Raw genomic sequence first — 26,304 nt, forward strand, 5'->3', positions numbered from 1 at the left:
CGTAAGTCCATGGTAAATGTCCTGCACAGACCAATCTGGTGTGTGCTCTCTCTCTTCCTCATCATCGCCGTTCCTATCACCATGGCGTCGTACTTCTCGCACACCATCGATATGCATCTCCAGAGTTTCCCAAATGTAGTCCTCCTCTGCCGCAGTAAAAGTTGGCTCTTTTGTCCTTGGTGGGTCTACACCTCTCTCTCTGGCCCTTTGTGCTTGCTCCTGCACTGCTTTCAACTCTTTCCTCCATGTCCCCTCCCCTATCACATTCACATTTTGGATTATCTCCTTCCACTTCTCGGCCTGAGTCTCCATCGTCCTTGGACATCTCCAGATGTGCGATGTGTCTTCATCCTCTGTCCCACACACTCTGCAGTTGCCGTCTTCATAAAGGTCTGGCCTCCAGTGTCTCATATATGACTGTATAGGCAACATTCCATGGAGTTGCTTGATCCTGTGCGCTCGCTTTTGGCAGTCCGCTGGGCTGGTGAAGAGTCCTTTCGGTAGGTTGCTATCATGAACAATGTTCATAGTAGCTCGCCAATCAATTTTTGTCCAATCCTTAACATGCTCCTGCGTCCTGTTCTGAGCGATCCACGTGTGATGTGTACGAGTTGTTGACTGTAACTTAAGGATCTGCCTTAAGTCATCTTCCGCTGGTACACCGTTGAACTTTGCATGGCAGTACATGTCATTATGCTCCGTTATGTTGATATCCCATAGCTCGCCATAATGTCCATGTTTTGCTGCTTCGTCCGCTTCTTCGTTCCCTCTGTTGCCGGCATGTCCTTTGACCCACTCGACCGTGACTTCCGATCCTTGTTGAATAAATGCGTTGTGTATAGCTGCCCACCATACTGCATACGGTGATCTAATACGTTGTCGCAACGTGCTATCCACTCTGCCTCGGACCAATGCTCGGAATTGAGTCACAACTGCGCTGTTATCAAGTCGGATTGTCATAGGTCTGTTTCGTGGGCTGATAAGTATTCCTGCCAACAAACCAGCTAGCTCTGCCTTTGTCGAGGATGCGTTGCCTGCTACTCTACCAGATAGCGCAGTGTAAAACTCACCCTCTTGTGTCTGGACTACCACACCAAATGCCATACTTACTCTTTCAGTGCCAATATCTTTGAGAGATCCATCCGTATAAATGACATTACCCGGCTGGGTATTGTACCGTTCCCTTTGGCGTTGGATTTTCTCCTCGGTATTGGCACTAATGATAACTCCATTTGTGTCCCTGGCTAGGCCTCTGTTGACTTCAGGGATCACTTTTAGGCACGGTGTCTCGTTGGAATCCAGGTCGACTTTTGCTCTCCTTAGCAGAGCTTGCTCGCTCAGACCCTCATATCTCCTTGTGTTCTGGGTCCGGCGTCTCCTCGCTTCTTCGCGGGCTCGTATGCGTTCACCATGCCTTCGCTCTCGGTCCTGGTGGCGTTCTGCTCTTCTGACTATGGCATCTAACTTTGCTCTTTGTCGCCTAAGATTATGTTCTCTGGTTGCTCTGCGCGCCTCTTTCATAACAGCTTCTCGTCTCTTTTTCCGCTCCTTCTGTTGATCTGGCACTTTGTCCATTTATGAATTTATCTTTTGGCACTTCGTCCAACTTTTTATTATCATTTTGTTCATTTTCTGTCAATCTTTGGGATCATTAATAAATCTTTCCACGTCAATTTCCACAGAACTGGCTCTTGTGGCGCAATTGGTTAGCGCGTCTGACTGTTAATCAGGAGGTTGGTGGTTCAAGCCCACCCAGGAGCGATATCTTTTGGGAAAAGGCGACTCAAAGTGTTTTTTTGGGATGAAGTTATTTGAACTGCCCGTACACACCTTATTTACACGGGTCTTTATTTCATCTACAAACAGCAACATGTATCCTACAGATTACATGATTCTAGCTTTTTATTTCGAAGGAGATAAGCGAAGGTGAGTCTAGAGTAGAGGGGAGTCTGGGATTATTACTGTTGGAACTTGCAGCGCCGTGAGAGCTGCGATACTCATCGCGCTCTGTCGCAATATTATGATAGGTAAAAAACACTAATGCGCTAAAAAGATTAGCAGTAGAAATTAGTGGCAATAACGCGCCACACAAAGACGCGATAAATCTTTGATATGAAGTTTTTAGAACGAACCTTTATCATCTTATAGATAGATACGTAGTTACCTGGTACAAGTCCCTCTACCAGAAAATGAATAAATGCCCCATGGGTGTGGTATATGGATCCATATCTTATTCTCACTTACTTTTCTACTGCTTATTATCTATCTACAAAATACTTTTCACGCTCTATTTCGCTCTACAGTCACCCGAAAGAAAGTCTGGTCAAAGTGGGTTATTTTTATTTTTTTATTATTATTTTTTATTTTGAATCTCTAACAAACAGCTCATTTGTGACATATAAAAATACTTCACCAACCAAGATGGAAATTTACACTTTTGTTAATGAGGCCAATGTGGATAATCACTGAGGTCTTTGGGCAGCACATGCTGAGGGAAAACGGGAAGAAATAGGATTGAAGACAGCACTTCTCTTCATAACCATTTCAGAATTTTATTTTTTCAACCAAACTTTCTTTCAGGTGATTGTACAATATGAAGCTAGTCCCTAGCTGTAGAGCATCTACATGTGCTGCTGAGTATGCAGTACTGCGTGCTAAAGACGACCCAAGGCAAGTTCTGGCTATTTTATTGGTGAAAAATCAACCCTGATTGAGTATGATAATAAACTTGGAATGTAATGAGACAAAAATAAGGAACAGAAAAGAGTAATTATGTCTCTTTTCTATCACTATTAGTTACGGCTATGCTATTAAAGTATTTTAGCTATTTAGATATAGGGATATAGGCTTTGAGTGCGAACTGTCACCAACTATCAAAAGATAAGTAATCTCTCGGGTTACAAACGAGTGAGAGGATAGACATTCCACAAAATAAACTGAGGTCTACCCATTGTATTTTCGTGAATTTGATAAATAATATTTAGTGCCGAGGGCGCTTGAGCTCTTAATAAAGAAGGACAGATATAAGGACATATAAGAAAGAGAAAAGAAAGAGAGTAGTAACACGGCACGCTATGCATCGTAGCAGTGAATATGATTGTTTGTATATCTACCGAAATAAACTACACGTTAATTACTGAACTCATCGTTGTGTGCTTAATAGTGACGGAAATACTAGAGATGTATGCACGCGCTAAATGAAAGAAAGCATCGGGGAATCTATAACAACACGGCCAACAAAAGTGCAAAGTAGAGCGGCATAGTATATTTCAATTATAGATAAATCATTTGTAATTCTGTATTTAGTCCCAGAGTCGCATAAAGAATATCAACATCTACTCGGAGCTACGTACGACCTTGATAGGATAAATATTCTGGTCAGTATTTGATGCTTGGGTATCGGCTCTGGATCTAAGCTCGTATCGTGGAAGGCTTCCCGGTAGTGGTATTTAAGACTGAAATAAAGACCCCGTACAAATAAAAAAAAAAGACCTGGGGAGCAGTGTAAATAAGGTGTGTACGGGCCGTGCAAATAGATTTTTTAAGTATTTGTACGGCCCCCATGTAAATATCTTTTTCCTTTTTTTTTTTTTTTTTTTGGGTCACAGTATTCATATACAATACGACGCACCAAACAGGAAGATCCTATATCGACAGATGCCATCTGAAACTTTGAGATGGTTTAATGATCTCAAGGAATGGATTAATCTAATTGGGGCCCCATATTAAATACACCATTATTTGACAGCCTATTTTTTGGGCAGCCACTTAACTTCACACGCTTGGGTAGCAGCTGGGTTGTCAGATAATGAGGTTATTTGCACGGGGGTTATTATTTCAGTCTTTCAATTAAACCCCGTCTTTAATTGGTGGGCTTCCTCTAAATAAAAATGTCAATAGACAGGAAGCATTAAGATCGCATAAATATGTTGATGCGCCTCTAACCGTTACTGTCACTGGTGTAGCTGAATGTCGCGATCAAAAAGCTTGGTAGATCTTTTTTGTTGGATGTCAACAAGTTCAACAGGAGCTCCTGTGCTTCTCATCGGCACAGAATTGTCCTCAGTAACCGAAATACGAGGGTTTTTACAGACAAAACTAGAAGTGAGGCCAAATAACGCTAGGTAGGTTGCCAAGCAAATCATGAGGGTGTTCCGTATTGTGACAGGATGACAGTCAATTATTGGACACTGCTTTATTTGCGACTCCAGAAATGGGGCAACCCATTTATAAAGCTAGTATCTTATCAATAATCAAAGCTCAGGAAAAACGCATTTTTGGATGGGTATCCCGTTGTTACCCTTTAATGAGGTATTCGTTAATTGGGGAAATGATATTCGCCCATGTGAAAAAGCTACTACTTGCCAAAAAAAAGACTTTAAATCTGTCTAGCTCTGTATGAATTGATCAAAATTGCTAAAACCACTTTCTATCTTTTGCAATATTCTCTTGGGAGTGAGCGTATTATCAGACATATATATATATATACGAGAGGCCTCTTTAAGCATATATCAGTTAGCCAGATGCAACAGAGAGAGTAGCTTCTTTAATCCGATGCTCAAAGATATAGACTAGGGATAGAACCAATACTAAATAAAAAGAGCAAGTGGATTGGTATAGCATCAGTAGCACAGACCTTTTAATGGTTCTCAAATCTAATCGAGCATGATATGGGCGTTACAAGTTTTCCTTTTCCAAGCAGGGGAAATTCCTACTGTGCAACCATATTGAGTTCGAACTGACTTACAAAATGAACTGTACTCATCGCCTACCTCCGATGGCAGTAGTAAATCATCCAGTTATTGCCTCCGGGGCACAAGCTACACAACCGTAAGCTCTGTCATCGATTTTTTCTAGACAATCGTAATGAGTCTGGGAAATATCTTTAAGCCATAGACATCAGAACAGTACTCTCTGTAACTGACATGTTCCACACCAATTAGCTATCGAGACAGCACCACAGGAAACCGAACGTCCCTGACTTTGGATTATCCAAGAAAAAGGAAAGCGAGGATCCATAAGAGAAAAACCAGTGCTTGATGGGCCTATTGAAGGCCTCTATCCAACCTAGTAGCTAGCTTAGTGATAAGCTCAAAAATATTATCCTAGGCTCTATCAAACGCCATTACTAAAGAGTTAATCTGCTTTGCACTACTTCCTACCAGCCTTGCACTATCGCCAGTAAAGCTACCGCCATTCTTTATAACTTCGGTTCGCCTCCAACCGATACCTTGGAGGCTCGGTTGCATCAGCAGTAGAAGTCGTAATAACACAACCAATCATTCAACTATAGGGACAGCAATTGTATCTATAGTATCTGCTAGCATCAATATATATAATTTATTCATTACATCAACCAGTTTATCTAATTTTTTTTTTCCCTAAAAAAGCGAGGGGTGGTATATTAGTGCTTTACTCTTCATTGACACGAAGGCTATCGACGAACAAGCGATATTTCTGGGCGCCAATATGGTCTAGATTCTCGACATGAAGCGAGAACTTGAGCTGTTCCTCCGCGCGTTTCTCGCGAACTTCACACCAGTTGCGGCGGTTCAACAGCTTCTTATTCTCAAGTGGGCTACCATCTACATCCTGCTGGAATATTTCAGTCATTTCCTCTGAGGTATATTCGTTCAGTTTGTAGGTTTTTGACGTCTTGTGCAGCGCAGTGATAACGGCGCCAGGGGGAGGGCCACTAACGAATACGAAAATATCGATGCAGAGTGTTAGATACATCTAAAAGAGCATGAATAAAATAAATAAAACCGAAAAAAAAAAAAAAAACTTACTTGACGATAGCAGAGGATACAATTTGTACCATGTCGTAAGGATCACTCAACCGATCTTGACTTGCAGAGCCGAACAAGCGTCCAGCGCCTCCCACATGCACCTAATTAGTCATGAAGCTTGCGTGAGCGTTATTGGGCGCATTTATCTTTTAAGTATTTCAAGGCTTTAACTCTAAACCCAATCAGTTCACTAAAGGCTTACATCACCACCAACAAACGTAACACGGATACTCCGCTGAACAGCAATCTGTTGGAGCATTTCAACAAGACGTTTCTTTTCCTCAGTGTGAACTGTGCAGGCCCAGGAGTCAACCTAAGAATAAAAAAAAATATCAGTAAATGTTCACGACATTTCCTGTAATGTAATCTTTTTTGCTATGGGATGCACTTACCAAATCGTCCAAGAGCTCAGGTCCAAACTGGCCCAAGACGTTTTCAAAGGCTTTGCATTTACCAAAAATTTTCCCTATTACGCTTCCTCTAGACAGCTTATCACCCATTTTCTCCAACGCTTCTTCAAAAAGCTTCAAGGCCGGATAGACTAAGGGCGTCCCCAGAACAATGACTAAATGCTTCGTTGTTGGCAACAGTCTGGCTTTGATTTCCTCCTCCATTAGGTAGTACGTCTCATCCGAGAGAATCATCTCCTTGGAACGCTCTGATCGCGTGTCGGGTAAGACCACAAGCGTGTTCTTACCAAAGTGAGAAATGCAGCTCCAGCCTTTACCAGATTTTGAAGTCAAGAGCCCTGCCTGCTGAGTACTGCTGGCATTTGTATGCTGCTGAAAGAGAAGATAGAAGCGAGAGGCAGCTGCACCGATACCTAAAAAAAAAAAAAAAAAAAAAAAAGTTAGAGCTGCTATAGTATTGTGTTTTAGTCTGAGTGCCCTCTCATAAAGATTCCAACTGAAATGAATGGAAGCGGCAGACTTGCATTCGATTAAAGATGAAAGAAGGAGGTTGCTATGATGTCTGCGATGTTATCTTCCCTTACCTTGCATGACCTCACAGAGCTGATACCTTTCAGGATAGGAACCATAGCCATCCAGGATGTCGTGATCATCCCAAGTGTTGACCGAAGGAATTACAGAGAGAGCTTTGGAGTAAGTGCCAATGGTATAATGTTGGATATAATGCTCAAAATAATATTTCTCGACTGCATATTTCTTCTCGTTATTGAATTCAGTGGCGATACGCATGTCCCCATCCATTTTTAGCCACTCAACCATCTCGGGTGTTGCTAATACATCATCATTGTAGATTTGATCACCGCCGCCGACCATGGCATGAAACGGCTTCTTGTCATGAGTGGCCAGCAGGTCATCCCATAGAGGGTTTGCTCCATTAAAATTCTTTTCAGGATCCTCGACGTCGGATGTGAATCCATTGCAAGAGTAGAATGCCCAATTGTAGCCTTCGTCCAGAGCAGGAAGATAAAAGTTCCACTTCTGAGGCTCATCAACGCGTTCACCATTTTCAGTTTCGAACCAATACTCGATCATCTTTTCGCGATGAGACATCAGTCTTAAATGGATATCATAACGGAAGAAATGATTGCCTTCCCAGGATTCCAGATGGCGTGGATGTGAAAACCCAACACGGGCTTTGGTGGGGTCGCGGATAATGAGGCGTGGAGGAAGCCCTTCCTTGTCGGTGACAATCAGGCAAGAGCCTATCCAGCGACGCTTTTCAACCAAAATGTCCTGGAACCGAAGGACGGGCCCACACTTGAACTGAGTAGCAGGACGGATGACTTCGTAGTCTTGACGGATGACTTCGACGGAGCAATCATCACACTGATCTTCTTCGTCCAAAAGCGGATCTACTATACAGGCATCCTTTTCGTGAATGGAGACAGTAGCTTCTTCCTTGTCATCTTTTCCAAAGAGGGTAGTGACCTTGCTACCAATCTTGGACACAAAGTCTCCAACAATAGATAGATGAGGATGGTCTTCGTGGAATGTCATGAATGGAGAATGGGTAAATAAAGTGTATAAGAAAGGATAAGGAGCAGAAATAGTAAAAAAAGAAAGATGAGAGGAAAAGCAGTGGTATAAATATTCGTAAAAGTCTTCAGAGAGTTAATATATAACGCCAAAGTCTAAGGGCATGCGATGCTAAAGACAGTTAAATAGATTTTTGGTCGGTGCCATCGTTGGTACTTGAAGGGAAGTCCGCATTTAATGTTGAAAGTACTCTGAAATTAAGCATAGTGTATATCTTACATGAATTAAAGAGGTGTTGGCATGAATAGATGAGAGCAAGAGATTAAACGGAGAAACCTTTCCACGAGGACGAGAGAGTACAAATATGGACTTTGCCAATAAACAAAGGGCTTTGATATGAACGGGCTAAATGATCAACACCTTTTGAGATTAGGATCGCTGTGTGCCTGAGATATATATATATCTGAATATATACTATATAGCCAAACAAAACGGCTCACTAGGGTATTCATTGTTCAGCTATTGAAAAAGGTTGTTCCTGTGGATGCTTTCTTCCTCCGACAAAGTAAAAATAAAACCATTAATGGATTAGCGGATGCAGCAAAATGGTGGCCGAATATATGTCATAGTATACATCACTAAATAACTTTGTACATGTATGTTAATTTCGCCCTCGCTAAATGACAATGTCAAAGATAGCCATCTGTCTGAATGATAAAAGTTTTTTTTTTTTTTTTTTCACCAACAAGGCTTTCAACATTAGTTTTTACAAGTTTAAAAAAAAAGTCCTAAGCTCATGAAATACCAACATGCACGTGGCGTAGAGCGAAATAAGGTCTCTTTTTGTGTGCGTTGGATTGCGTATATTGCCTCTCTCCTTGGTCAGTCAGAAATGCCTCATGTGCAAAAGGCGGATAGTTTGTAGGAAATAATGAATGATTGACTGACCTATTCCACCCCGATCCAAATGTGACCGTGTGCCATTTGTGCATTGTGTGTGCTTGAGAAGGCTTTTGTTCATATCACGATTGGGTGCGAGAAATGAAAAAAAGTGGCCCTTGCTTTGGCCTTTCTTTCTGTCTACAAAAAATTGAGTACGGGCCACATCTCTGAGCTTTCTTTTTTCATTATTTTTCTTGAATAAGTTAAAGGCAATTACCTCTTACCCCTTGTAAGAGCAAGGTTATGGTTGCTCCATCATTTTATTGACCAAAGCGTTTGTTAGCTTAATCCAGGATTCTATTAACAAATACGTTTGTCTAAATGAACATAAAAATTAGGTCAAGACTGATTCAAGCATTTTATTTCTCTCTCTCTCTCTCTCACTCTCTCACTCTCTCTCTCTCTCTCTCTCTCTTTCCCTCTTTCTCTCTTATACACTTTATTATTTTTGTTTCATTTCTTTCTACATCGAGCCGATTTACATTCCTTCTGCTTCTTATCATCATCAACATTATCAACATTATCAACATTATCAACATTATCAACATTATCAACATTATCAACATTATCAACATTATCAACATCATCAACATCATCATCAACATCATCATCACATTTTCATCAGTTTACAGGCTGAGTGTTGAGTGAGCATCTTGCTCCCTTGCTCCTTGTTACTGTTACAAAGCCTTTTTTTTTTTTTTTTTTTTTTTTTTTTTTTTTTGATTTTAAAGAAATTGATTGAGAGAAACGGACATGACCATCCATTCTATTTCCAACCCGTCTTCCACTGCTTCGTCCCCTGTCCTCTCCTCCTCTCCCTCCACTTCCAGTACTACACCAGTAGCTTCTCACTGGTCTCCGGTTTCATCTGCCTCCCTTACTTCTGTCACGGCTGCCATGACCGCTACTCAGAGCGGAAACGGAAATGGAAATGGGCAGTTTTGGGGTTCTTCAGGACTTGATTTGTCATCCTCTTTGAGTTCGATGAAAGGGATTGATATCCTCAATAGCGGTTTCCACAGTACTAATGAGAGCATCAATGGAGGAGGAGGAGGGAACTTTAATATCACGGACTACTTTAGCTCCAGCATCCCCAAAACATATAACAATGGCAGCGAGCGAACAGAGCGGAGCAATAGTATTCACATCGGAAGTCTAACCAACGGGTTGAATAGCCTCAGCTTGGTAGCTGCTCAGCAAAGCCATAATCCAACGACATCGTCATCGCTTTGTTCAGGTCTGTACAGCAATAACAACAGCAGTTTTACGACTTTCAATAGCGGTAATGGCACGATCAATGCCTCCATCAATAACACCCATGGCAATGGCAATGGTAATGGCAATAGCAATGGCAATCAACAAGAAGAGATCTCGACTATCTTTGTGGTAGGCTTTCCTGATGACATGCAGGAGCGAGAGTTCCAAAACATGTTTGTCTTTACTCCAGGTTTTGAGGCAGCGACTCTCAAAATCCCTAACAAGGATCAGCAAGAGGATGATGTGTTGACTCTTGGGGTAAATGGAATTAATCCTCGCAAGCAGATTGTAAGTTTTTATTATCCATATATTTTTATCCTCTATCTCCTAACAAATGAATGAGGGTTGCTGAGGTAGTTCTCATTCCTTGTTCGTCTGCATGTCATCCTTTTTTTTTTTTTTTTTTTTTTTTTTTTGAGTGGTTGGTTGTGTTTACCAGCATGAAAAAGTAAACAAATGACATGTACGCTTGGCCAACAGCACCAAACAGTGAGCGAGCACGGAGCAATGACAACCATCAAACGCTAAAAAAGAGAAGGGCCAATAGAACTTATCAAATTTGAACTGCTCATCTTATCAACATGGTATTATAGATTGGATTTGCAAAATTCCGTACCCATCAGGAAGCGTTGCAGGCCATTAGTGTGCTTAGTGGACGTAGAGTTGATGCAGAGAAGGGGTCTCTTCTTAAGGCTGAGATGGCGAAGAAGAACTTACACACCCGTCGAGGACTTTCGAATGAACTTGTTACTACATCCGGATATAACTCTGCTGCAGCTATCCCTCCCACCCCTATTGGTATCAATGCTAACTACAACGGCCCTTCTAATGGCAAGCTTCCTCATCTTTTGCAGCACCGGAACAGCCTCGCAGGCACTGCCGCCTATGATGCCTTTCACTCTGTACCCTGCAGCCCTGCTTTACCGAGTGATCTGCTTTCAACTCATGATTATCCTAGCAGTTACGATCTATACGCAGATGTTTATGCTCCCAATAATTCAAATCTAACCTTCGCCGAGTCTTTTGGTGGTCGCCGTCAAAATTCAATACAACAGCAATCTGATTTCTCATCTTTGTTCATGGGCCGCCAAAGTATACACGATATGAATGGAGTGGACCCTTTGTCGACAGGAAGTCTTGGTAACAATGCTGGAGGTCTCGTTAACTCGATCGCTGGCTCGTTTCCTAGCTCTTTCAGTAGCCGACACATTGGACCTGCTAGCTCCCAGCGCTTCAGCAAAAGCTTTTTAGAATCTGATGGGGACACATCTATGCCCTCTTCTGGATTTATCTCAAAGTCAATTCCAGCTCATACAGAGCGTGGTTTCAATAGCGTCCTTTTCAACAATGAGGATGTACCTAACCCAAGATTTCAAGGTTTACCGATTAATGCTACAGCAACAGCGCCACTGGTAGCACCAACAATCCCTTCGTCTGGTGTGGCTTCTCCTGCATTCCGTCCACCCATTAACCCTGGTGATCAGAACCCACCTTGCAATACTCTCTACGTAGGAAACTTGCCAATGAACACATCCGAAGAGGAACTTCGAGCATTATTCTCACGCTGTCCAGGTTATAGGCGTTTATGTTTCCGAACAAAATCAAATGGACCAATGTGTTTTGTTGAGTTTGAGAATATTGAATACGCAACCCAAGCCTTGAACGAGCTCTATGGAAATCCTCTCAGTAACTCAGTCAAAGGAGGTATCCGTCTCAGCTACTCAAAGAATCCACTCGGTGTCCGCAACTCGACACCATCCCAGCCCAGTGGACTCAGCAACCAGCTACATAACATGAATGGCACACCTTTCTTGGATCGTCGTGATAGCATGACCGCGATGTTTGAACAGCATTATTAAGTTAGCGGTTATTCTTCAGACTTTTTTTATTTCATTTTATTGTTATTCTGCTTATTTTGGCATTTTGATACTTAGGCATACTTTTCTTTTTTTTTTTTTTTTGAAGACGACCAAAGATCATATTCGACATTCTTCTTTTGTTCTATATCCAACAGATCAGTCGAAGCATACCCCTTATCTTACAGTTCAAAGACAACATCTATACATAGTTGGCATCAGCATATCATTTTTTCATTAGCATTCATAAAGGAAAAGAACATTATTACTGTTAGCTGTCCATATTTCTCAAGGATTCGGCGACCCTGGAGGTTGCTTCGGGGTTGCTACGTAGATAGAGTGGTGCTAGAGATCTAAAATATCTTTCTAAAAGATTTTAATCTCATCAATACTACCCACGAGTAGTCCCTTTTCCCAGTGACCCAACTAGAGGGTTGCATCCTAAAGCGAATGGAGTGGATGTTTATTACTAAGCTTAGGGGGATGTATTGATGATAGGGAACCGACTAGTGTCGTTTAGTCCACCTCTCTATCGGTGTCCCTGGTATCGATTACTCGCAAAAAAAAAGTTGCAAGCAAGGACAGGAGGACAGGAAAGACAATGTGAGCAAATCGCATGTATGGGTGTGTATCCAATGACGAGCCAAGGTAGACCCATGGCCTTCTGTGGAGCTATCTGTTAACTAATAAGTTTTGTGTGTACATCTACAAAAAAAGAAAAAAAAAGAAAAACTTTGAATGATGAGGCCCCGCTTCTCTTCTTCCTATCCTCTTTTTCTTCTCGTTCGTCCATTCTACTTTCTCTTTCTCTTCAGAAGTAATAGCAACCTCTTTTCACATAGCCCAAGGCTCTATTATTAAGAAATAGCGTGATATACTCGGAGCTTAACCCTGTCCTATTTCCTTTGCAAAAGTATTTCGTCGCCTTTACTTCTCGGATCTTTTGTCTCTGGATCCACGGCCAATGCTTAGTATTTGGATGGCTATAAGCACTCCTAGCATATTTATAGAATACCACTATGAAAAGAACAGAGTAAGCATCTCTCAGTCTCTCTATTCTCACAAGTCGACTTTCTTTTGAATACGATCGTTATGATATGGTGAGCCGACATCATCAGTAATATCAATGTCTCTCATATACCAATGAGCGTAAGGCTTACTTATCCTCAATTAAGATGCCTTCACCAGTGCCAACTACATCTGCTTATAACCATATGCCTTTCAGTGTTCTTGACTATGCTGGCGAAGCATCCATGATGACTGCAACGACTACGTGTATTGCCTCAAGAGAGCGTGACTTCATTGGTAAGAGCGAGGATATCAACAAATGTAATAAGGCCTCACCTGCCCATACTCCTAACAACAATAACACATTTGAATATATCACCGCCCAAAATAAAATCCTTGCCAATACAACGATCCTAGGGAAAGGAAAAAGGAGCGTTAATCACGTCAACAAGCGCCCCTGCTAAAATACACTGACCCGCTAGCATGACTCGCGCTAATATAAAGACTCTAGTAATAGCTTCTACTTCAGGTAGAGTATCTACTGGGCAGCCCTGCCATTCATCTGAGTATAGCAAGTGAGATACCGGCGCTAGATCAGGCGAGGGCGCAGCTGAGACAAATACAAGCGGGCAAAGTTTTGCTGTGAAGCTTTGCTTATCGGTGAGAAGCGATTGATTAGAACCGTAGGCTTCATAAGGACTCCGGAGGGTACTATGGGATATGACCAATTGGGTCAGGCTCAATGAAGTCGTGCTAGGAAGCGGTAGGTTTTGGAGCATGATAGATTGGATGTTGAGGTGTAAAGGTCAGAATGAGGATGGGGGAGCCCTTTCTAGATCTTTTACGCCTTTATTGGTTGCAAAATACAGGATAGAAGGTGATGGAACGAGATGGTTTTGTTAACATCAGGCAAAGTTAGGGAGTGCAGCAGTTCCAGCAGGCGAATGGTGATAAAAGCTAGATTAATGAGGCACCGAGCATCTAATATATAACGCATTAGCGCGTTTTCTTCTTTCTACTTCTTTGCCTAATGTTATAGTGGGTGTAAAACGAGAAAAGATCAAGCAATCTATTATAAGAGCAGAGCTTGATATATTTCCTATAACAAATAGTGATAACATGTAGCGTAGTTTTTTTTACTCGAAATGCCTTACCTTGCTCGGCAAGAAGTATGTGCCCTAAGCTCCTCAGCTCGTATAAATATTTGCTCTAAGTACCGAGGGTTTATTTGTATTTCTTCATCTTCAGCTTCATTACCATCTTCTCCCCTTGACACGCTCATAGGTACTATCCACCAAACCCGGCACTTATTCTTTACAAGGTGAAACGCGAAACCAAGCACTCAAACCCTTTGCCTTTGACCATGAAAAACATCCTTTCACTCAGCGCTGCCTTCGCGGTCTTTGCCATGTCATCTGCGGCCCCTTTGGTCGAGCTCGAAACCAAGCCTATGGTTGAACTTAGGCATTCGCCTATCGAGAAGCAGCAGATCGGCGGCCTCAGCTCACCCTCAGCTCTTGCATCCACGCTCAACACTGCGTCGGGGCCCATCAACTATGGCAATCTTAATTTGGGGACAGGTATGCAGCCTAGTCAAGTGGTCCATTATGGGATCGAGAACCAACCCAGCCACGGGTTCATTGCGCCCATGGTTGCTACTACCACTGCCAAGGAAGCTATGTTTCAATTGGCACATGTAGACAAAGCCGAGGGGCCAGTCGTAAATGCGGATTTGGAGGTCGGCAAGTTGATCTTGAAGGGTGATGTCAGCAAGTACGCAGGCGCCTCGAGTGAGAGTTTCAATGATAATGATACCAACGATGATGAGAATGTGGATGTTGCTGAGTGGGGTCGTTATGGATGGGGACACCGCCAGCCTTATTGGTGGTATCGCCATGGTGACTGGCACCGGCGTCGACCCTATCGCCGTATCCCACCTTGGTGGTACAGAAGGGGAAATCCCATGGCTGCCTAATCAAGTTTTCATTCCATAGGGTACTATTTGTACTAGTTCCTTAGGCTATCAGATACTGCTCCAATAAAGAAGACATGTGCAATAACTACGGACAGCTTAACCTTTCTTCCTCTCTCTTTTTATTATTACTATTATCATTGTTTTGTTCCTTTATTGACCAAGGAATAATGAATAAAGGAAAAAAAAAAGCCTAAGATGATTTATATTCGGGCCATTGCTACTGGAGACGAAAAGTATTGAAGCGATAAAATGATCTGAAATGCTGCTTGATCCTTTATTGGTGTGAAAAAAAAAAAAAGTAGGCTATGCGCGTTGGTTAGCATTTAGGGACGCGCCTTGCAGGCCCGACGCGCTTTGGTTTAAATCCAAGGCTTGTCAAGCGCTAAACTAGGTTTGCCCGTCCATAGGCTTCCCGATGGTACATAGTTATATTACGCATGCCAATTCCTTTTTTTTTTTTTGCCATCCATATCAACCATTATCAGAAAGCTCCGAGTTTCACAAGACCGATCAAAAGATTATCACAGATGTTACGGAGGATTATATTATTTTTATTGCTGGTTAGCGTGCTCTAATGACATCCACGCAAACCTTTGTTTGCGCCTGAGTATTAGCAGAATGTTCAGTTGGTATAGCTCTCTAATTTAGTATAAATAAGATTGCTCATCCCAAAAAAAAAAGACAGCGGCAATTAGCTTCTATTCACTACAACAGTGACTTCATTCACCAACCAATCCAAGCACAAATTTCACATCATCTCTTTTTTGCAGTGTCCGATGAAGTTTTATATTGCATTCAGCGTGGTTCTTGCCGTCGCTTCGGCTGCGCCTTTGGCTGAGACCGAAACACAGCCAACTTATCTCCTTGAAAAATCTCCTATTGGTAGGCAGCAAATCGGTGGCCTTAGCCTCCCGTCGGCCTGGGCATCAACTATAAACACTGGTGCTGGTCCTATTAACTTCGGGAACGTTAATAAAGGTACCGGTCTTCAGCCCAGTCAAATCGTTCACTATGGTACTGAAAATCAGCCTCATCAGGGATACATCGCTCCCAAGGTCATTGAAACAACTGCGAAGGAAGCCATGTTCCAGGTGACCAAGGCTGAGAAGGCTGATGATCTCATCAACGTCAATATGGATGTGGGTAAGCTGGCTTGGACAGGCCGTTATAGCAAGCATGCGGCCACGAACGACGAGGACGAGGACGATGAAGATGAGAACTCCAAGTGGGCCCCTTACCCTTGGGGTTATCCGCCGTATTGGAGACACCGTCATCATTGGCGCTGGTGGCGCCGCCATCGCCACTACCCTCCATGGTGGTACTAAAAATTACTTTGAAGAGAGCATTCTTGGCCATTGCACCATGAAGCATAGCTTTTGTGTGCGCTAATCTTGGTGGCAAGCAGGGTGAGATATTTCTAAACGTCTTTTTTTTGATAAATAGCAATAAAACGCTGTCTACAAATATAGTAGTATACAGTATGTATATTGCATACTGATCTGGCTTGTCTTTAGGTAAGAAAAATAGTGGATACGTCAATATCATTTTATAAACCTATTAATCTCGCGTATTTGAGGTCAAACGAACTTTATGTATTTGATCCTTTCCCGATAATAGTTATCGAGCTTAATAAATAAAGGTTACTTTAACCTACTGCAAAGTCGTGTTAGTCATTGTGTTTATTTTATTCGAATGTCTCTCTCAAGGTCTTACTTGAGGCATATCGGAAACCAAACAGTCCAAACCACAAGCTCCATCTTGTGGCAACTTAAAAACTGAAGTTAGTTTTTTATTGACGGCGCGATCCTCGCTTCTCATCTTGGTAGATTTTCTAGTATAGGTTTGTCCTCATTAAGTAATTCATTGCAAGCTCTGAATGGGTAGGCAGCTAAATGATGGCTTGGCGACCTCCACTGTGCCATTGGTTATTACTTCTTACATGAAAGCGAGTTTTCGGCCGCACATTGTTAGACATTGTGGTGTTGAATACCAACTCGATATCATCACTTTTGATTTCGGTTACTGTTAGTAGGGATGATAGATACCGGCTGGGCATTTTATCAAGACTGAGGTTGATATAGGCAAATCTGCAGTTCTATTGACAACAGGGGATTAAAACGTTAATAAAAAGAAGAAGCATGGCGGTGATATGGATGACGGCAGGCAAATCAGTCAAATGCCATGATGGCTAATTTTGTATCGCGTCACATGCACCTGACTCTGAAGTTTGATTTCATGGCGCGTTTTTTTTTTTTTTTTTTTTTTTTGGTGCTGTGGTGTGCAATTTCAAGCTCATCTTCTCGTACACATCATCAAGATTCTATTCTCATTATTGGACATACAAAGCAGCTCGTAAAATAAAAAGGAGAGGAACGCATTGCCAGAACAACAACGAGACGACTTTAAGTTTTAAATTATTTACCCAAAAGAAGTCGATAGACTTGAAGTCACTATCAGCTCATCACCACATCTGACAATCCAATAGCAGGGAAGGCTAATTCATCATCATGGCTTCTGCAGTGTCCGCCATCTTCATCTTGGATCTCAAAGGGAAGGTCCTAATCTCACGCAACTACCGTGGAGACATTCCTATGTCTGCTGTAGAAAAGTTCTTGCCTTTGGTTCTTGAGGCAGAAGAGGAAAGTCAGGCACCAGCTCCATGCTTCACAGATGACGGGATCAACTATTTATACATTCGTCACAACAACTTGTTTTGTAAGTTCTAGTATTTTATCGCCCCCTCTCCACATTTTCACGACTGTTTCATTGTATAATAGTATACTACGTGTGAGCGCATAGAGGAAGTCTTTTGCTAGAGATAGCGACTTTTCTTAGCGCTTGGAGTGAGTTAAACCTTTCAGTTATTGAGCCAATTATTCCTTCTAACTCTTTTTTCATGATGTCAAATATTTTATCAGTACTTGCTATCACACGCAAGAATTCGAATGCAACGACAGTTATGCTCTTCTTGCACACGATTGCCGAGGTTTTGACTGAGTATTTCAAAGAGCTGGAAGAAGAATCGATTCGGGACAATTTTGTGATCATTTATGAGTTATTGGACGAAATGATGGATTTCGGATACCCACAAACGACGGAATCAAAAATCCTCCAGGAATATATCACACAGGATGCCTATAAGCTCGAGGTTCAGGTCCGTCCACCTATGGCGGTCACCAACGCAGTCTCGTGGAGATCAGAAGGTATCCGATATCGTAAGAATGAGGTCTTCTTGGACGTGGTCGAGTCTGTTAATCTATTAGTCAATGCGAATGGAAACGTATTGAGGAGCGAAATTTTAGGTGCTATTAAAATGAAGGTCTTTTTATCGGGCATGCCAGAGCTGAGATTGGGATTGAACGATAAGGTCATGTTCGAGAGTACTGGACGAGGTATTTTTTAATTTATTTTCTCATTACTCTGTCATGTAGAGTTCATTGGATAGGATATAGTGCCTCTTCAAGGCTCTATGCGTTTAACACATCCGATTCGCTTTTGTTTTTTCTTTATGAAATATTGATAGCTCCCACGAAGGGCAAGTCGATTGAAATGGAAGATGTTAAATTTCACCAATGTGTGCGTCTCTCAAAGTTTGAGAATGACAGGACCATCTCATTCATTCCTCCGGATGGCGAGTTTGATTTGATGACCTACCGTTTAAATACCCAAGTCAAACCTTTAATCTGGGTTGAGGCTTTAGTTGAGAATTACACAGGAAGCCGTGTAGAATACCTCATTCGCGTACGTTTCTCCCTCTCACTTTCATTATTGTTGTTTTTTATTATCCATTTCAATCATTTGTCAGTCTTACTCTATGGATAGTGATTGATGGGCATAAGAGACTGATAAGCCCCCCATAAATTTTATAGGCCAAAGCTCAATTCAAGCGTCGGTCATCAGCCAACAATGTCGAGATTCATATTCCTGTTCCTGAAGACGCGGATACACCGAAATTCAGAGTATGAGAGTTTTTTTTTTTTTTTTTTTTTTTTGGGACGATCTGATGGAGTTTATTAACATTGTCATTATACCTAATACTATTTGGATTCATATATTAATCAGAGTGGCATTGGATCAGTACAATATGTCCCAGAAAAGGCTTGTGTCATCTGGAAGATCAAACAGTTCCAAGGAGGCAAGGAGTTTTCAATGAGAGCGCATTTTGGATTGCCATCCGTTAAAAACTGTAAGTCTTTGAATCGTGTCAAAGTCGTTAAAATGCATGGAGGTAGCTAGAGCCATGCAAACTGTTTTATCAAGAATTTTGGTCGCTGAAATTATCACTTCCTTCTTTTTATGCAAATAGTGGAGGATGCGGACAAGCGACCACCAATGTCTATCAAGTTTGAGATCCCTTACTTCACAACATCTGGCATTCAGGTTCGGTATCTGAAGATCCAGGAGCGATCAGGATACGCTGCTCTACCATGGGTTCGATACATCACGCAGAATGGCGATTATCAAATGAGGATGCCCGATAGTATCAAGGCTTCCAAGATGGCACCAATCTAGAGAAAAAAAGAAAAAGAAAAAGAAAAGGAACCAAGGCTTTGACGCTGCACTATACCAAGACAAACGTTGTTGGCCATTTTTACTCCTTTTTACTGTGTATAGAAACCATAGTAATTGGCAGGTCTTTTTTTTTTTTTTTTTTTTTTTTTTTTAAAAAAAAAAAATACAAACTTTAGAATACATCACTCAACATGTTATGAAAGAACTCTATTTTTATAATTTATATTTATGTTTGGAGCCGCCAGGTGTTCATTGAACCCTGTTGTCTTCTCTCTTCTTGTTCAAGCTTGTCCTGATATTTCATATGCAGTTCAGCTAAGGGTGGTATTAAATTCGCCTCATAGTCAATAGTCCGATCAAGGTTTTTCAAAAGAATCCGCAATGCATTCAGGGTTTGTTTTGTCGTAGCAGAAGCTAAGGAGCTTCGGACCAAAGGGGGAATAGCGGAAGGGAGTCCTCTTGCGGAATCAGCATTGCTTAGTAATGCAGACGGAGATGCGGATGCAGACCCATCCCTAGCAATAATGCCTGGAGTTTCTGCTGCCGCCGGCGTCCCTACTGTTCCTGCTGTTCTTACAAGTGGTAGCAAAGAAGTCGAAGATGTAGTGGAAGAGATCTGTGTGGTGGAAGACTGTGTTTGTGCGTCCACAGGCCTTGTTCTTGTCTGGATTAATCCAGGAGCTGCGGGATGGTGTTGATGTTGGTTTGAAGTGAATTTTATGTCAGGCTGGGGTTGGGTTTCAGTCTGAGACTGGCGTTGTTTAGCTCGACTTCTGCGTTTCTTGGCAGGGGCCGAGGTTGATGCTGATATCGTTGATGTAAGTGGGTTCTCTGAGATCGCAGTGGCAGTGGGCGCAGCATTGCTCTTGACAGCATGAACGACCTGCTGACTAAGGTCTGCTTGTAAGGCTGATATCTGGAGATCTTCCATGGATGGAGCAGTAGTAATGGCCATACTCACCGCCATAGAGTCATCTGCCATCACAACGTCGCTATCATCATAGTCATGACTATAGCCGCTTCCACTACTTCTACTGTGAGTTGTCTCAGCGTTGCTATTATTATCTAGATCTGGACGCAATTCCATTTGTTGATCCGTGTCTTCATCGAGCTCTTTATTTGCTCGGAATCGAGCCTCTGCTATACCGCGCTCTATGAGTTCTTGATCGGTTGAAAACCCAATAATGGTGCCATTTGCCAAGTCTTCTAAAGTCGATGCCGCTGTAGCAGAGATGCCTTTAGGTTTCAACGCATCGCCCATAAACATATGTCTTTTTGTAAAGCCCGATACCCAGCCATTGGAAAAGCTCGGCATTTCAATCTCTCGAAAAGCTGGTAAGGTTTTGATTAAAGCTGCCAACTCTTTTCCCTTTTGAATGATCATCTTGTAAGAGATATGGAAATTTCGATCTTGGTTTTCCTTAACCCAGCTAACAAGGGCTAAATCCAATTCTTCACAGAGGACGGCTCGTTTTCGTTGGCTTTGAAGTTCAGACTCGGTCATATTTCTGTATCGGGATTGTTTGTTAATGATTCTAGAAAGCGTTCCCATGGCCGGTTTGCGAGCCAAGGAGAAATGTTGTTGAGCCCAAGTAGCCAAGCTGTCCAGGGTCATCTCTGGGTTGGCAGCACGCATCTCACAGATTTGTTTCCGATGGCTATTCGTGAGGTTGACATTACGGCCTATAACGGTCAATTTCCCTGTAAAATCATTAGCCACCATATTATCTGTATCACATGTCGTTGCCGTCATCGGTATTGCTGTCGTTATTGTTGCAAGCGGTCTTGAGGAGGAGGAGGAAGGAGAGGACGAAGGAGAAGAAAAAGAAGATGAAGCTGTTATTGAGGAAGGCAGTGTTGATAAAGCAGCTGTTGCATTTTGCTGCGATTTATGGGTTTGTTGTTGCTGCTGTTGTTTCTGGCGGCGCTGCCGCTGCTGTTGTTGTTGAGAAGGTATTATTTCGTGTAAATGTTGATTCTGTATGGCTAGCGACGATGATGAACTGATGGGGATCGGCGGCTGAGAATTGGCGGGACGTAATGGCCTTCTTGCAGGCATCTTGATAATTATTTTTTTTATAGCCTGTTCAGAATATACAGTTGAGACGCGACGCGTTCCTACGGATCTGGCTATGGAATGGTTTAGAAATAGAGGTTGGGAAGAGAAAGTTGGTTGTTAAAGGATAGTCATGATATTCATGTGCTCAAAAAACGTCATACCTGCACTGTTTTCAAATTGCATGGGTTGGGCGGCCCTTTTTCGTCCCTTTACGCCCCTTAAATTCGCGCCAGTGCGAAACGTGTCTCAACGTGTCAACATCGCCCAAACTGTCATTGACCTATTTGTGTCGTCGCTGTAACAAAGTATATCACAGTAAATATTTGTTCTTTTTCATAACCTTGCAAGGCTAAACACAAACATCAAATAAGACAAGTGCAAGCAAAATTTTCCTTGTTAGTTATAATGTCGGAACAGCATCAGTCGGGCGATGAATTAGACGATTACAAGGAGCAGGATCGTTTCTTACCTATTGCTAATGTAGCTCGTATCATGAAGAAGGCTCTTCCAGACAATGCTAAAATCGCGAAAGAGGCTAAGGAAACTGTACAGGAATGCGTTTCAGAATTCATTTCTTTCATCACCAGTGAAGGTAAAAAAGAAAAATGCACAAGCTTTCTTTTATGGTCTCATAACGATTGTTCAAAGGCTGTTCTGTGGGGAACTGCTTATTTGGGAAGTCGGTCCTACATAAAGCCTAATGATTCTAATGGAACTTGATCATATCTTCTCTCTCTTTTTTTTTTTTTTTTTTTTAATGTAGCAAGTGATAGATGCCAGCTTGAGAAACGTAAAACAATTAATGGTGAGGATATTTTGTGGGCAATGCAGTCGCTTGGATTCGAGAACTATGCAGAGGTGCTGAAAATTTACTTAGCAAAATATCGTGAGGCAAGTTAATATAAGAAGACACAGATGCGAACAAATGTGCATCAAAAAGAAAAAGAAGAAAAAAGAAAAAAAAAGCTAAATCCAATGGTGAATTACATTTATAATACAGATAACTAAGATTGAACGACAGGCTGCAACAGGCAAAGACAAGGAAGGCGAAGAAGATGGGAAACCAGACGAGCAACATGGGCTTATTCAGCAGCAGCATGACTTTAGTGCAGGATATTATCAAGATGGAAACGACTATCAGAATCTTCAACAGTGAAGAGAGCCATCCATATTATCCTCAATCAAGAAGCTATCTTCCCCTAGACAACCAATCTGCGCTTTGGACCTCTCTGTCTCTTTCTCTCCTCTTCTTTGTTACTTTCTTTTCCTTGCCTACATCAATTGTATCATATTCCAACGCGAAACATTAAAGAGAAGGTCTCGATCAGTTTTAACAACAATTAAATTTTAATTTGGAAATGCATGCTCTTAATGCTTTAGACACAAGGTCCAATAAGATCAGCCGCGGAGCCATCCATTTTTTGAATTTTGTGCGCGGTAGTTTCCCTTGGACTACATTTAGGGCGAAACCTTTTTCATGTGTAGTCACAGTGCCACTATTTTAACCGTTCTCATCTTCATTCACCCTTCCACATTGTCACCACTAACAAGCACGCGCCTGACATTCATCTTTACCATTAATCTACCACAGCCTATCATATTCTCTCCGTCCTCACCCTCTTCTTTGCAAAAAAAAAAAAAAAAAAAAAAAAAAAAAAAAAATAGAAGGTTTCTGGCTTCTCATTCTCATCCATTCATACTCATTTTCTATTTTGTTTTTTGTTCACAATGGGTCTCTTGACTATTCTTAAGAAGAATCGCCAGAAGGAAAAGGAAATTCGTTTGTTAATGCTCGGACTTGATAATGCTGGGAAAACGACCATCCTTAAGCGAATCAATGGTGAGGATATCGACACCATCTCTCCTACATTGGGTTTCAATATCAAGACATTGGAGCACAAAGGGTATGAAAATACGATAAAAAATAATAGACAATGTATGAGTAAGAAGAAGGATGTTTGCCAGTAGGCGCAAAGCATTGGTTATTCAGTTCTCGCACACGATTATTCAATTTGCTGTTTATTTAAATACTTCAGGTTCAAGATGAACATTTGGGATGTTGGTGGTCAAAAATCAATCCGTTCTTATTGGCGCAACTACTTTGAACAGACAGACGGTCTAGTGTGGGTGGTCGATTCTGCCGATCGGCTGCGACTTGAGGACTGCAAAAAGGAGCTCCACGAACTGCTTAAAGAGGAGGTAAAAAATATGTGTACACATTTGTCATTCCTTGTCGAAAATTTTTATTCTAAACAATTGAGTTAACTGATCATGATTTGGTTTGATTTTTGTGCAGCGCTTGTCTGGTGCATCCCTGTTGGTGTTTGCAAATAAACAAGATCTCCCTGGTGCTCTTAATGACGATCAAATCCGCGAGGCATTGGAACTTGATAGTATTCAAACTCACCATTGGGCAATCCTCGCGTGTAGTGCCAAGACAGGTGCCCACCTTCTCAAAGGCATGGATTGGATCGTAGGCGACATAGGATCAAGGATCTACTTACTTGATTAGTTTTTTGCTGCGTGGAAAAATTAGTAGTAATAAAAGGACCTTTAATGTAAAAACATTCATTGTTTGAGGATAACTTTCTGAAAAATAGGTTACAGTGTTCTGATTGGACAGGAATGTGGGGAAACAAGAGTCACACCCATTTTTTTTTTTTATCATTGTGCGTGCGTGAAAAAAGAGTCAAGTTGGATCCGATATTTTATTATCATTCCGATAAGTTTCATTGGGGATTTTTTTTCTTTCTTATTTTTCTTTCATTTGTCGTCCAAAACCCCTCTCCCCTCTCCCCCTCCCTCCCCTGATTATAATCCAACACATTCATTCCTAACAGCCATGTCCGCAATCAAGGAGAAGCAGGCACCAAAGCGTAAGGATATCCCATTTTCACACCAAATTCAGCTATGTGAAGCGTATCGCTGCTGTAAAAGATGCTGTCTATGGATGCTCAGACAACGTATATAGGAAAAGAGTGTTGTCAGTGGACTTTTGGTTCAGCAGGCTTCCAGTTAGCTCAGGATCACAATTGACTTCACGGATCTCTTTTTTAACTTTATTTCGCATCACCTTGTGTGTACAATCCATAGCCTTGCCCTTCCAGTGGCAATTCTTGGCTGGCGCTGTTGCGGGTGTTTCTGAAATATTGACCATGTATCCCCTTGACGGTGAGTTGTTTTTTGTATCGCCAGTAACATTGGTCATCTAATTTGTCATATTGATTGACTCATTAAAAAATATATATGTCTGTTTATGAATTTAACTGCATTGTAGTCGTCAAAACTCGCTTTCAACTTCAGGTTGGAACTGGAGGGGCTGACGGTTACAGCTCGATTGGCGACTGTTTCAAGAAGATTATCAAGAACGAGGGGTAAAAGCTAATGTTATTTTCTATGACAATGTGTGAATTTTTTTGGGGCGTAGGACCAGCAACTTTACTTTATTTGCTGGGATAATGCATGCGAAAGAGAAGGCTGCAAAAGACAGGTTGATTGGAACGAGCAAATCTCGATTTTGTGCACTTTGGCATGGTTATTAATTCTGCTTATGTTTGTGAGCACTTGTGATTGACAAATGTTTTCATATGGATTACGCGCTTGCATTTCTATTATTTGTTAGCTTTGGTACGTTGTATCGCGGTATTATCCCTCCTATCATGGTCGAGGCTCCTAAGCGCGCTACTAAATTTGCAGCCAACGAGCAGTACACGATTCTGTACAGGAACATTCTTGGCCAGGATGTCAACAAGCAAGCTTTGTCTATCTTAACTGGTGTCAGTGCCGGTATTACTGAGGTAAGGAAGTGAGATACATATCGAAAAATATGTTATAGACCTAATCATTGACATAATTCTCCATTTCTTCTAATGATTCTCGGCATCATTAATAGTCCTTCCTCGTCGTTCCCTTTGAGCTGGTCAAGATCCGTCTCCAAGATAAGGCTAATGTAAGATGGTCTTCACATTGTTGTATTGAACTCAAATTTTTGTATCTTGCAAATTTGCAAGAAACAGTGGGATCGTTTTTTCCCTCCTGTACCGTCATATACTAATGGTATCCTATTTGGGTTCAACAGGCTGGAAAGTACACTGGATCGGTGGACGCCCTTACCAAGATTGTGAGGCAGGAAGGACCATTAGCACTCTACAATGGTTTGGAAGCTACAGTCTGGCGTCATGCTATGTGGAATGGTGGATACTTCGGATGCATCCAAGGAGTCAGGAACGCTATTCCCGAAGCTGATGTAATAGTTTGTAAATGGCGGTATTCAAAAGAGTGACATGAGCTATGAGTTTGAGGAATCCTTAGCCTAACGATTTTTTTTTTTTTTTTTTTTTTGTAGACTTCCAATGGCAACTTGGCCCGGAATTTCATTGCTGGAGCCATTGGAGGAACTTTTGCCACTATGTTAAATACACCATTTGATGTTGTCAAGACCCGTATCCAGAACCAGGCTAAGGGTACAGTTCACAAGTACAACTGGACTTTGCCAGGGGTTGCCATTGTTTATCGCGAAGAAGGGTAAGCACCATATACCTCGCAAAAGAGTGAAGAGTACTTCAAGAATACAGACTTTAACTTTTCATTTCACTTTAACCACAGATTCCGTGCTCTGTACAAGGGATTCGTACCAAAAGTTCTTCGTTTGGGACCTGGTGGTGGTATTTTGTTGGTTGTTTTTGATACCGTTTCAAATCTCATCCGCAAGCATGTTCTTCTAGAGAATGTCTGAGGTATATGAGTATATTTCAGGCTATAATATTACAAGCAAGCGAGAGTGGGAGTCCTTCATTTCAATCATAGACTGCATCTATTTCTTTGAATAATATCTGATGTATAAATTTTTTCTTCATTGTGTGGCGCAATGGTCTTTTATTGTCAAGTGCAAGTGACTTCGCTTTGGTTTTTTTTTTTTTTTTTTTTTTTTAAAAAAAAAACCCCCTCTTCTTTTGTCTTT

The 26,304-nt window shown here is 41.7% G+C and overlaps 9 protein-coding genes and 1 non-coding gene across 10 annotated transcripts; 9 read left to right on the forward strand and 1 right to left on the reverse strand.

The window, feature by feature from the left end:
* Nucleotides 1-1,687: 1,687 nt before the first annotated feature.
* On the forward strand, nt 1,688-1,761 carry BCR41DRAFT_t2. Its single transcript has one exon. It is a non-coding gene; the product is annotated as a tRNA-Asn (tRNA).
* Nucleotides 1,762-5,315: 3,554 nt separating this feature from the next.
* On the reverse strand, nt 5,316-8,114 carry BCR41DRAFT_344294 (hypothetical protein). Its single transcript, XM_022022472.1, has 5 exons — nt 6,784-8,114; nt 6,182-6,612; nt 5,992-6,102; nt 5,790-5,890; nt 5,316-5,695 (listed from the first exon to the last, which is right to left on the reverse strand). The coding sequence occupies exons 1-5, from the start codon at nt 7,754-7,756 to the stop codon at nt 5,413-5,415; spliced, it is 1,899 nt and encodes a 632-aa protein (XP_021886597.1). The 5' UTR covers nt 7,757-8,114; the 3' UTR covers nt 5,316-5,412.
* A 665-nt stretch (nt 8,115-8,779) lies between these two features.
* BCR41DRAFT_8438 (hypothetical protein) lies at nt 8,780-9,367 on the forward strand. Its single transcript, XM_022031043.1, has one exon. The coding sequence runs from the start codon at nt 8,999-9,001 to the stop codon at nt 9,323-9,325; it is 327 nt and encodes a 108-aa protein (XP_021886598.1). The 5' UTR covers nt 8,780-8,998; the 3' UTR covers nt 9,326-9,367.
* A 22-nt stretch (nt 9,368-9,389) lies between these two features.
* On the forward strand, nt 9,390-11,879 carry BCR41DRAFT_344297 (hypothetical protein). Its single transcript, XM_022022473.1, has 2 exons — nt 9,390-10,222; nt 10,528-11,879. Exons 1-2 carry the CDS (start codon nt 9,431-9,433, stop codon nt 11,791-11,793), a joined length of 2,058 nt encoding a protein of 685 aa, XP_021886599.1. The 5' UTR covers nt 9,390-9,430; the 3' UTR covers nt 11,794-11,879.
* Nucleotides 11,880-13,943: 2,064 nt separating this feature from the next.
* Nucleotides 13,944-14,773, forward strand: BCR41DRAFT_366613 (hypothetical protein; the record flags this gene model as incomplete). Its single annotated transcript, XM_022026232.1, has 2 exons — nt 13,944-13,967; nt 14,120-14,773. The coding sequence occupies 2 exons, from the start codon at nt 13,944-13,946 to the stop codon at nt 14,771-14,773; spliced, it is 678 nt and encodes a 225-aa protein (XP_021886600.1).
* A 776-nt stretch (nt 14,774-15,549) lies between these two features.
* Nucleotides 15,550-16,098, forward strand: BCR41DRAFT_366614 (hypothetical protein; the record flags this gene model as incomplete). The annotated part of the gene is made up of 1 exon (XM_022026233.1): nt 15,550-16,098. The coding sequence occupies one exon, from the start codon at nt 15,550-15,552 to the stop codon at nt 16,096-16,098; it is 549 nt and encodes a 182-aa protein (XP_021886601.1).
* A 953-nt stretch (nt 16,099-17,051) lies between these two features.
* On the forward strand, nt 17,052-19,409 carry BCR41DRAFT_344300 (AP-1 complex subunit MU-1-like protein). Its single transcript, XM_022022474.1, has 6 exons — nt 17,052-17,488; nt 17,692-18,165; nt 18,297-18,514; nt 18,643-18,732; nt 18,836-18,959; nt 19,080-19,409. The coding sequence occupies exons 1-6, from the start codon at nt 17,281-17,283 to the stop codon at nt 19,283-19,285; spliced, it is 1,320 nt and encodes a 439-aa protein (XP_021886602.1). The 5' UTR covers nt 17,052-17,280; the 3' UTR covers nt 19,286-19,409.
* Nucleotides 19,410-21,749: 2,340 nt separating this feature from the next.
* On the forward strand, nt 21,750-22,244 carry BCR41DRAFT_376281 (nuclear transcription factor Y subunit B-3; the record flags this gene model as incomplete). The annotated part of the gene is made up of 2 exons (XM_022027036.1): nt 21,750-21,936; nt 22,108-22,244. 2 exons carry the CDS (start codon nt 21,750-21,752, stop codon nt 22,242-22,244), a joined length of 324 nt encoding a protein of 107 aa, XP_021886603.1.
* Nucleotides 22,245-22,989: 745 nt separating this feature from the next.
* On the forward strand, nt 22,990-23,897 carry BCR41DRAFT_316431 (putative ADP-ribosylation factor-like 2-like protein). Its single transcript, XM_022021240.1, has 3 exons — nt 22,990-23,248; nt 23,381-23,543; nt 23,641-23,897. Exons 1-3 carry the CDS (start codon nt 23,073-23,075, stop codon nt 23,854-23,856), a joined length of 555 nt encoding a protein of 184 aa, XP_021886604.1. The 5' UTR covers nt 22,990-23,072; the 3' UTR covers nt 23,857-23,897.
* Nucleotides 23,898-24,063: 166 nt separating this feature from the next.
* BCR41DRAFT_344304 (mitochondrial carrier domain-containing protein) lies at nt 24,064-26,208 on the forward strand. The gene is made up of 8 exons (XM_022022475.1): nt 24,064-24,220; nt 24,438-24,515; nt 24,622-24,718; nt 24,967-25,141; nt 25,237-25,293; nt 25,423-25,590; nt 25,690-25,868; nt 25,950-26,208. The coding sequence occupies exons 1-8, from the start codon at nt 24,187-24,189 to the stop codon at nt 26,077-26,079; spliced, it is 918 nt and encodes a 305-aa protein (XP_021886605.1). The 5' UTR covers nt 24,064-24,186; the 3' UTR covers nt 26,080-26,208.
* Nucleotides 26,209-26,304: the final 96 nt, after the last annotated feature.

The sequence above is a fragment of the Lobosporangium transversale genome, assembly GCF_002105155.1.
Source record: "Lobosporangium transversale strain NRRL 3116 chromosome Unknown BCR41scaffold_1, whole genome shotgun sequence".
In the NCBI taxonomy this organism is placed as follows: domain Eukaryota; kingdom Fungi; phylum Mortierellomycota; class Mortierellomycetes; order Mortierellales; family Mortierellaceae; genus Lobosporangium; species Lobosporangium transversale.

What these genes read in the sequence shown, in the direction of transcription:
- BCR41DRAFT_344294 (XM_022022472.1), bottom strand. Translation starts at nt 7,756, where the DNA reads ATGACATTCCACGAAGACCATCCTCATCTATCTATTGTTGGAGACTTT. An exon ending in GCTCTGTGAGGTCATGCAAG is followed by an intron (nt 6,613 to 6,783) that starts GTAAGGGAAGAT and finishes TTTTTTTTTTAG; the next exon opens with GTATCGGTGCAGCTGCCTCT. An exon ending in CTGAGCTCTTGGACGATTTG is followed by an intron (nt 6,103 to 6,181) that starts GTAAGTGCATCC and finishes TTTTATTCTTAG; the next exon opens with GTTGACTCCTGGGCCTGCAC.
- BCR41DRAFT_8438 (XM_022031043.1), top strand. Translation starts at nt 8,999, where the DNA reads ATGAACATAAAAATTAGGTCAAGACTGATTCAAGCATTTTATTTCTCT.
- BCR41DRAFT_344297 (XM_022022473.1), top strand. Translation starts at nt 9,431, where the DNA reads ATGACCATCCATTCTATTTCCAACCCGTCTTCCACTGCTTCGTCCCCT. An exon ending in TTAATCCTCGCAAGCAGATT is followed by an intron (nt 10,223 to 10,527) that starts GTAAGTTTTTAT and finishes ATGGTATTATAG; the next exon opens with ATTGGATTTGCAAAATTCCG.
- BCR41DRAFT_344300 (XM_022022474.1), top strand. Translation starts at nt 17,281, where the DNA reads ATGGCTTCTGCAGTGTCCGCCATCTTCATCTTGGATCTCAAAGGGAAG. An exon ending in GTGTAGAATACCTCATTCGC is followed by an intron (nt 18,515 to 18,642) that starts GTACGTTTCTCC and finishes TAAATTTTATAG; the next exon opens with GCCAAAGCTCAATTCAAGCG. An exon ending in ATTGCCATCCGTTAAAAACT is followed by an intron (nt 18,960 to 19,079) that starts GTAAGTCTTTGA and finishes TTATGCAAATAG; the next exon opens with TGGAGGATGCGGACAAGCGA.
- BCR41DRAFT_316431 (XM_022021240.1), top strand. Translation starts at nt 23,073, where the DNA reads ATGGGTCTCTTGACTATTCTTAAGAAGAATCGCCAGAAGGAAAAGGAA. An exon ending in AAGACATTGGAGCACAAAGG is followed by an intron (nt 23,249 to 23,380) that starts GTATGAAAATAC and finishes TAAATACTTCAG; the next exon opens with GTTCAAGATGAACATTTGGG. An exon ending in ACGAACTGCTTAAAGAGGAG is followed by an intron (nt 23,544 to 23,640) that starts GTAAAAAATATG and finishes ATTTTTGTGCAG; the next exon opens with CGCTTGTCTGGTGCATCCCT.
- BCR41DRAFT_344304 (XM_022022475.1), top strand. Translation starts at nt 24,187, where the DNA reads ATGTCCGCAATCAAGGAGAAGCAGGCACCAAAGC. An exon ending in GGAGAAGCAGGCACCAAAGC is followed by an intron (nt 24,221 to 24,437) that starts GTAAGGATATCC and finishes TACAATCCATAG; the next exon opens with CCTTGCCCTTCCAGTGGCAA. An exon ending in GACCATGTATCCCCTTGACG is followed by an intron (nt 24,516 to 24,621) that starts GTGAGTTGTTTT and finishes ACTGCATTGTAG; the next exon opens with TCGTCAAAACTCGCTTTCAA.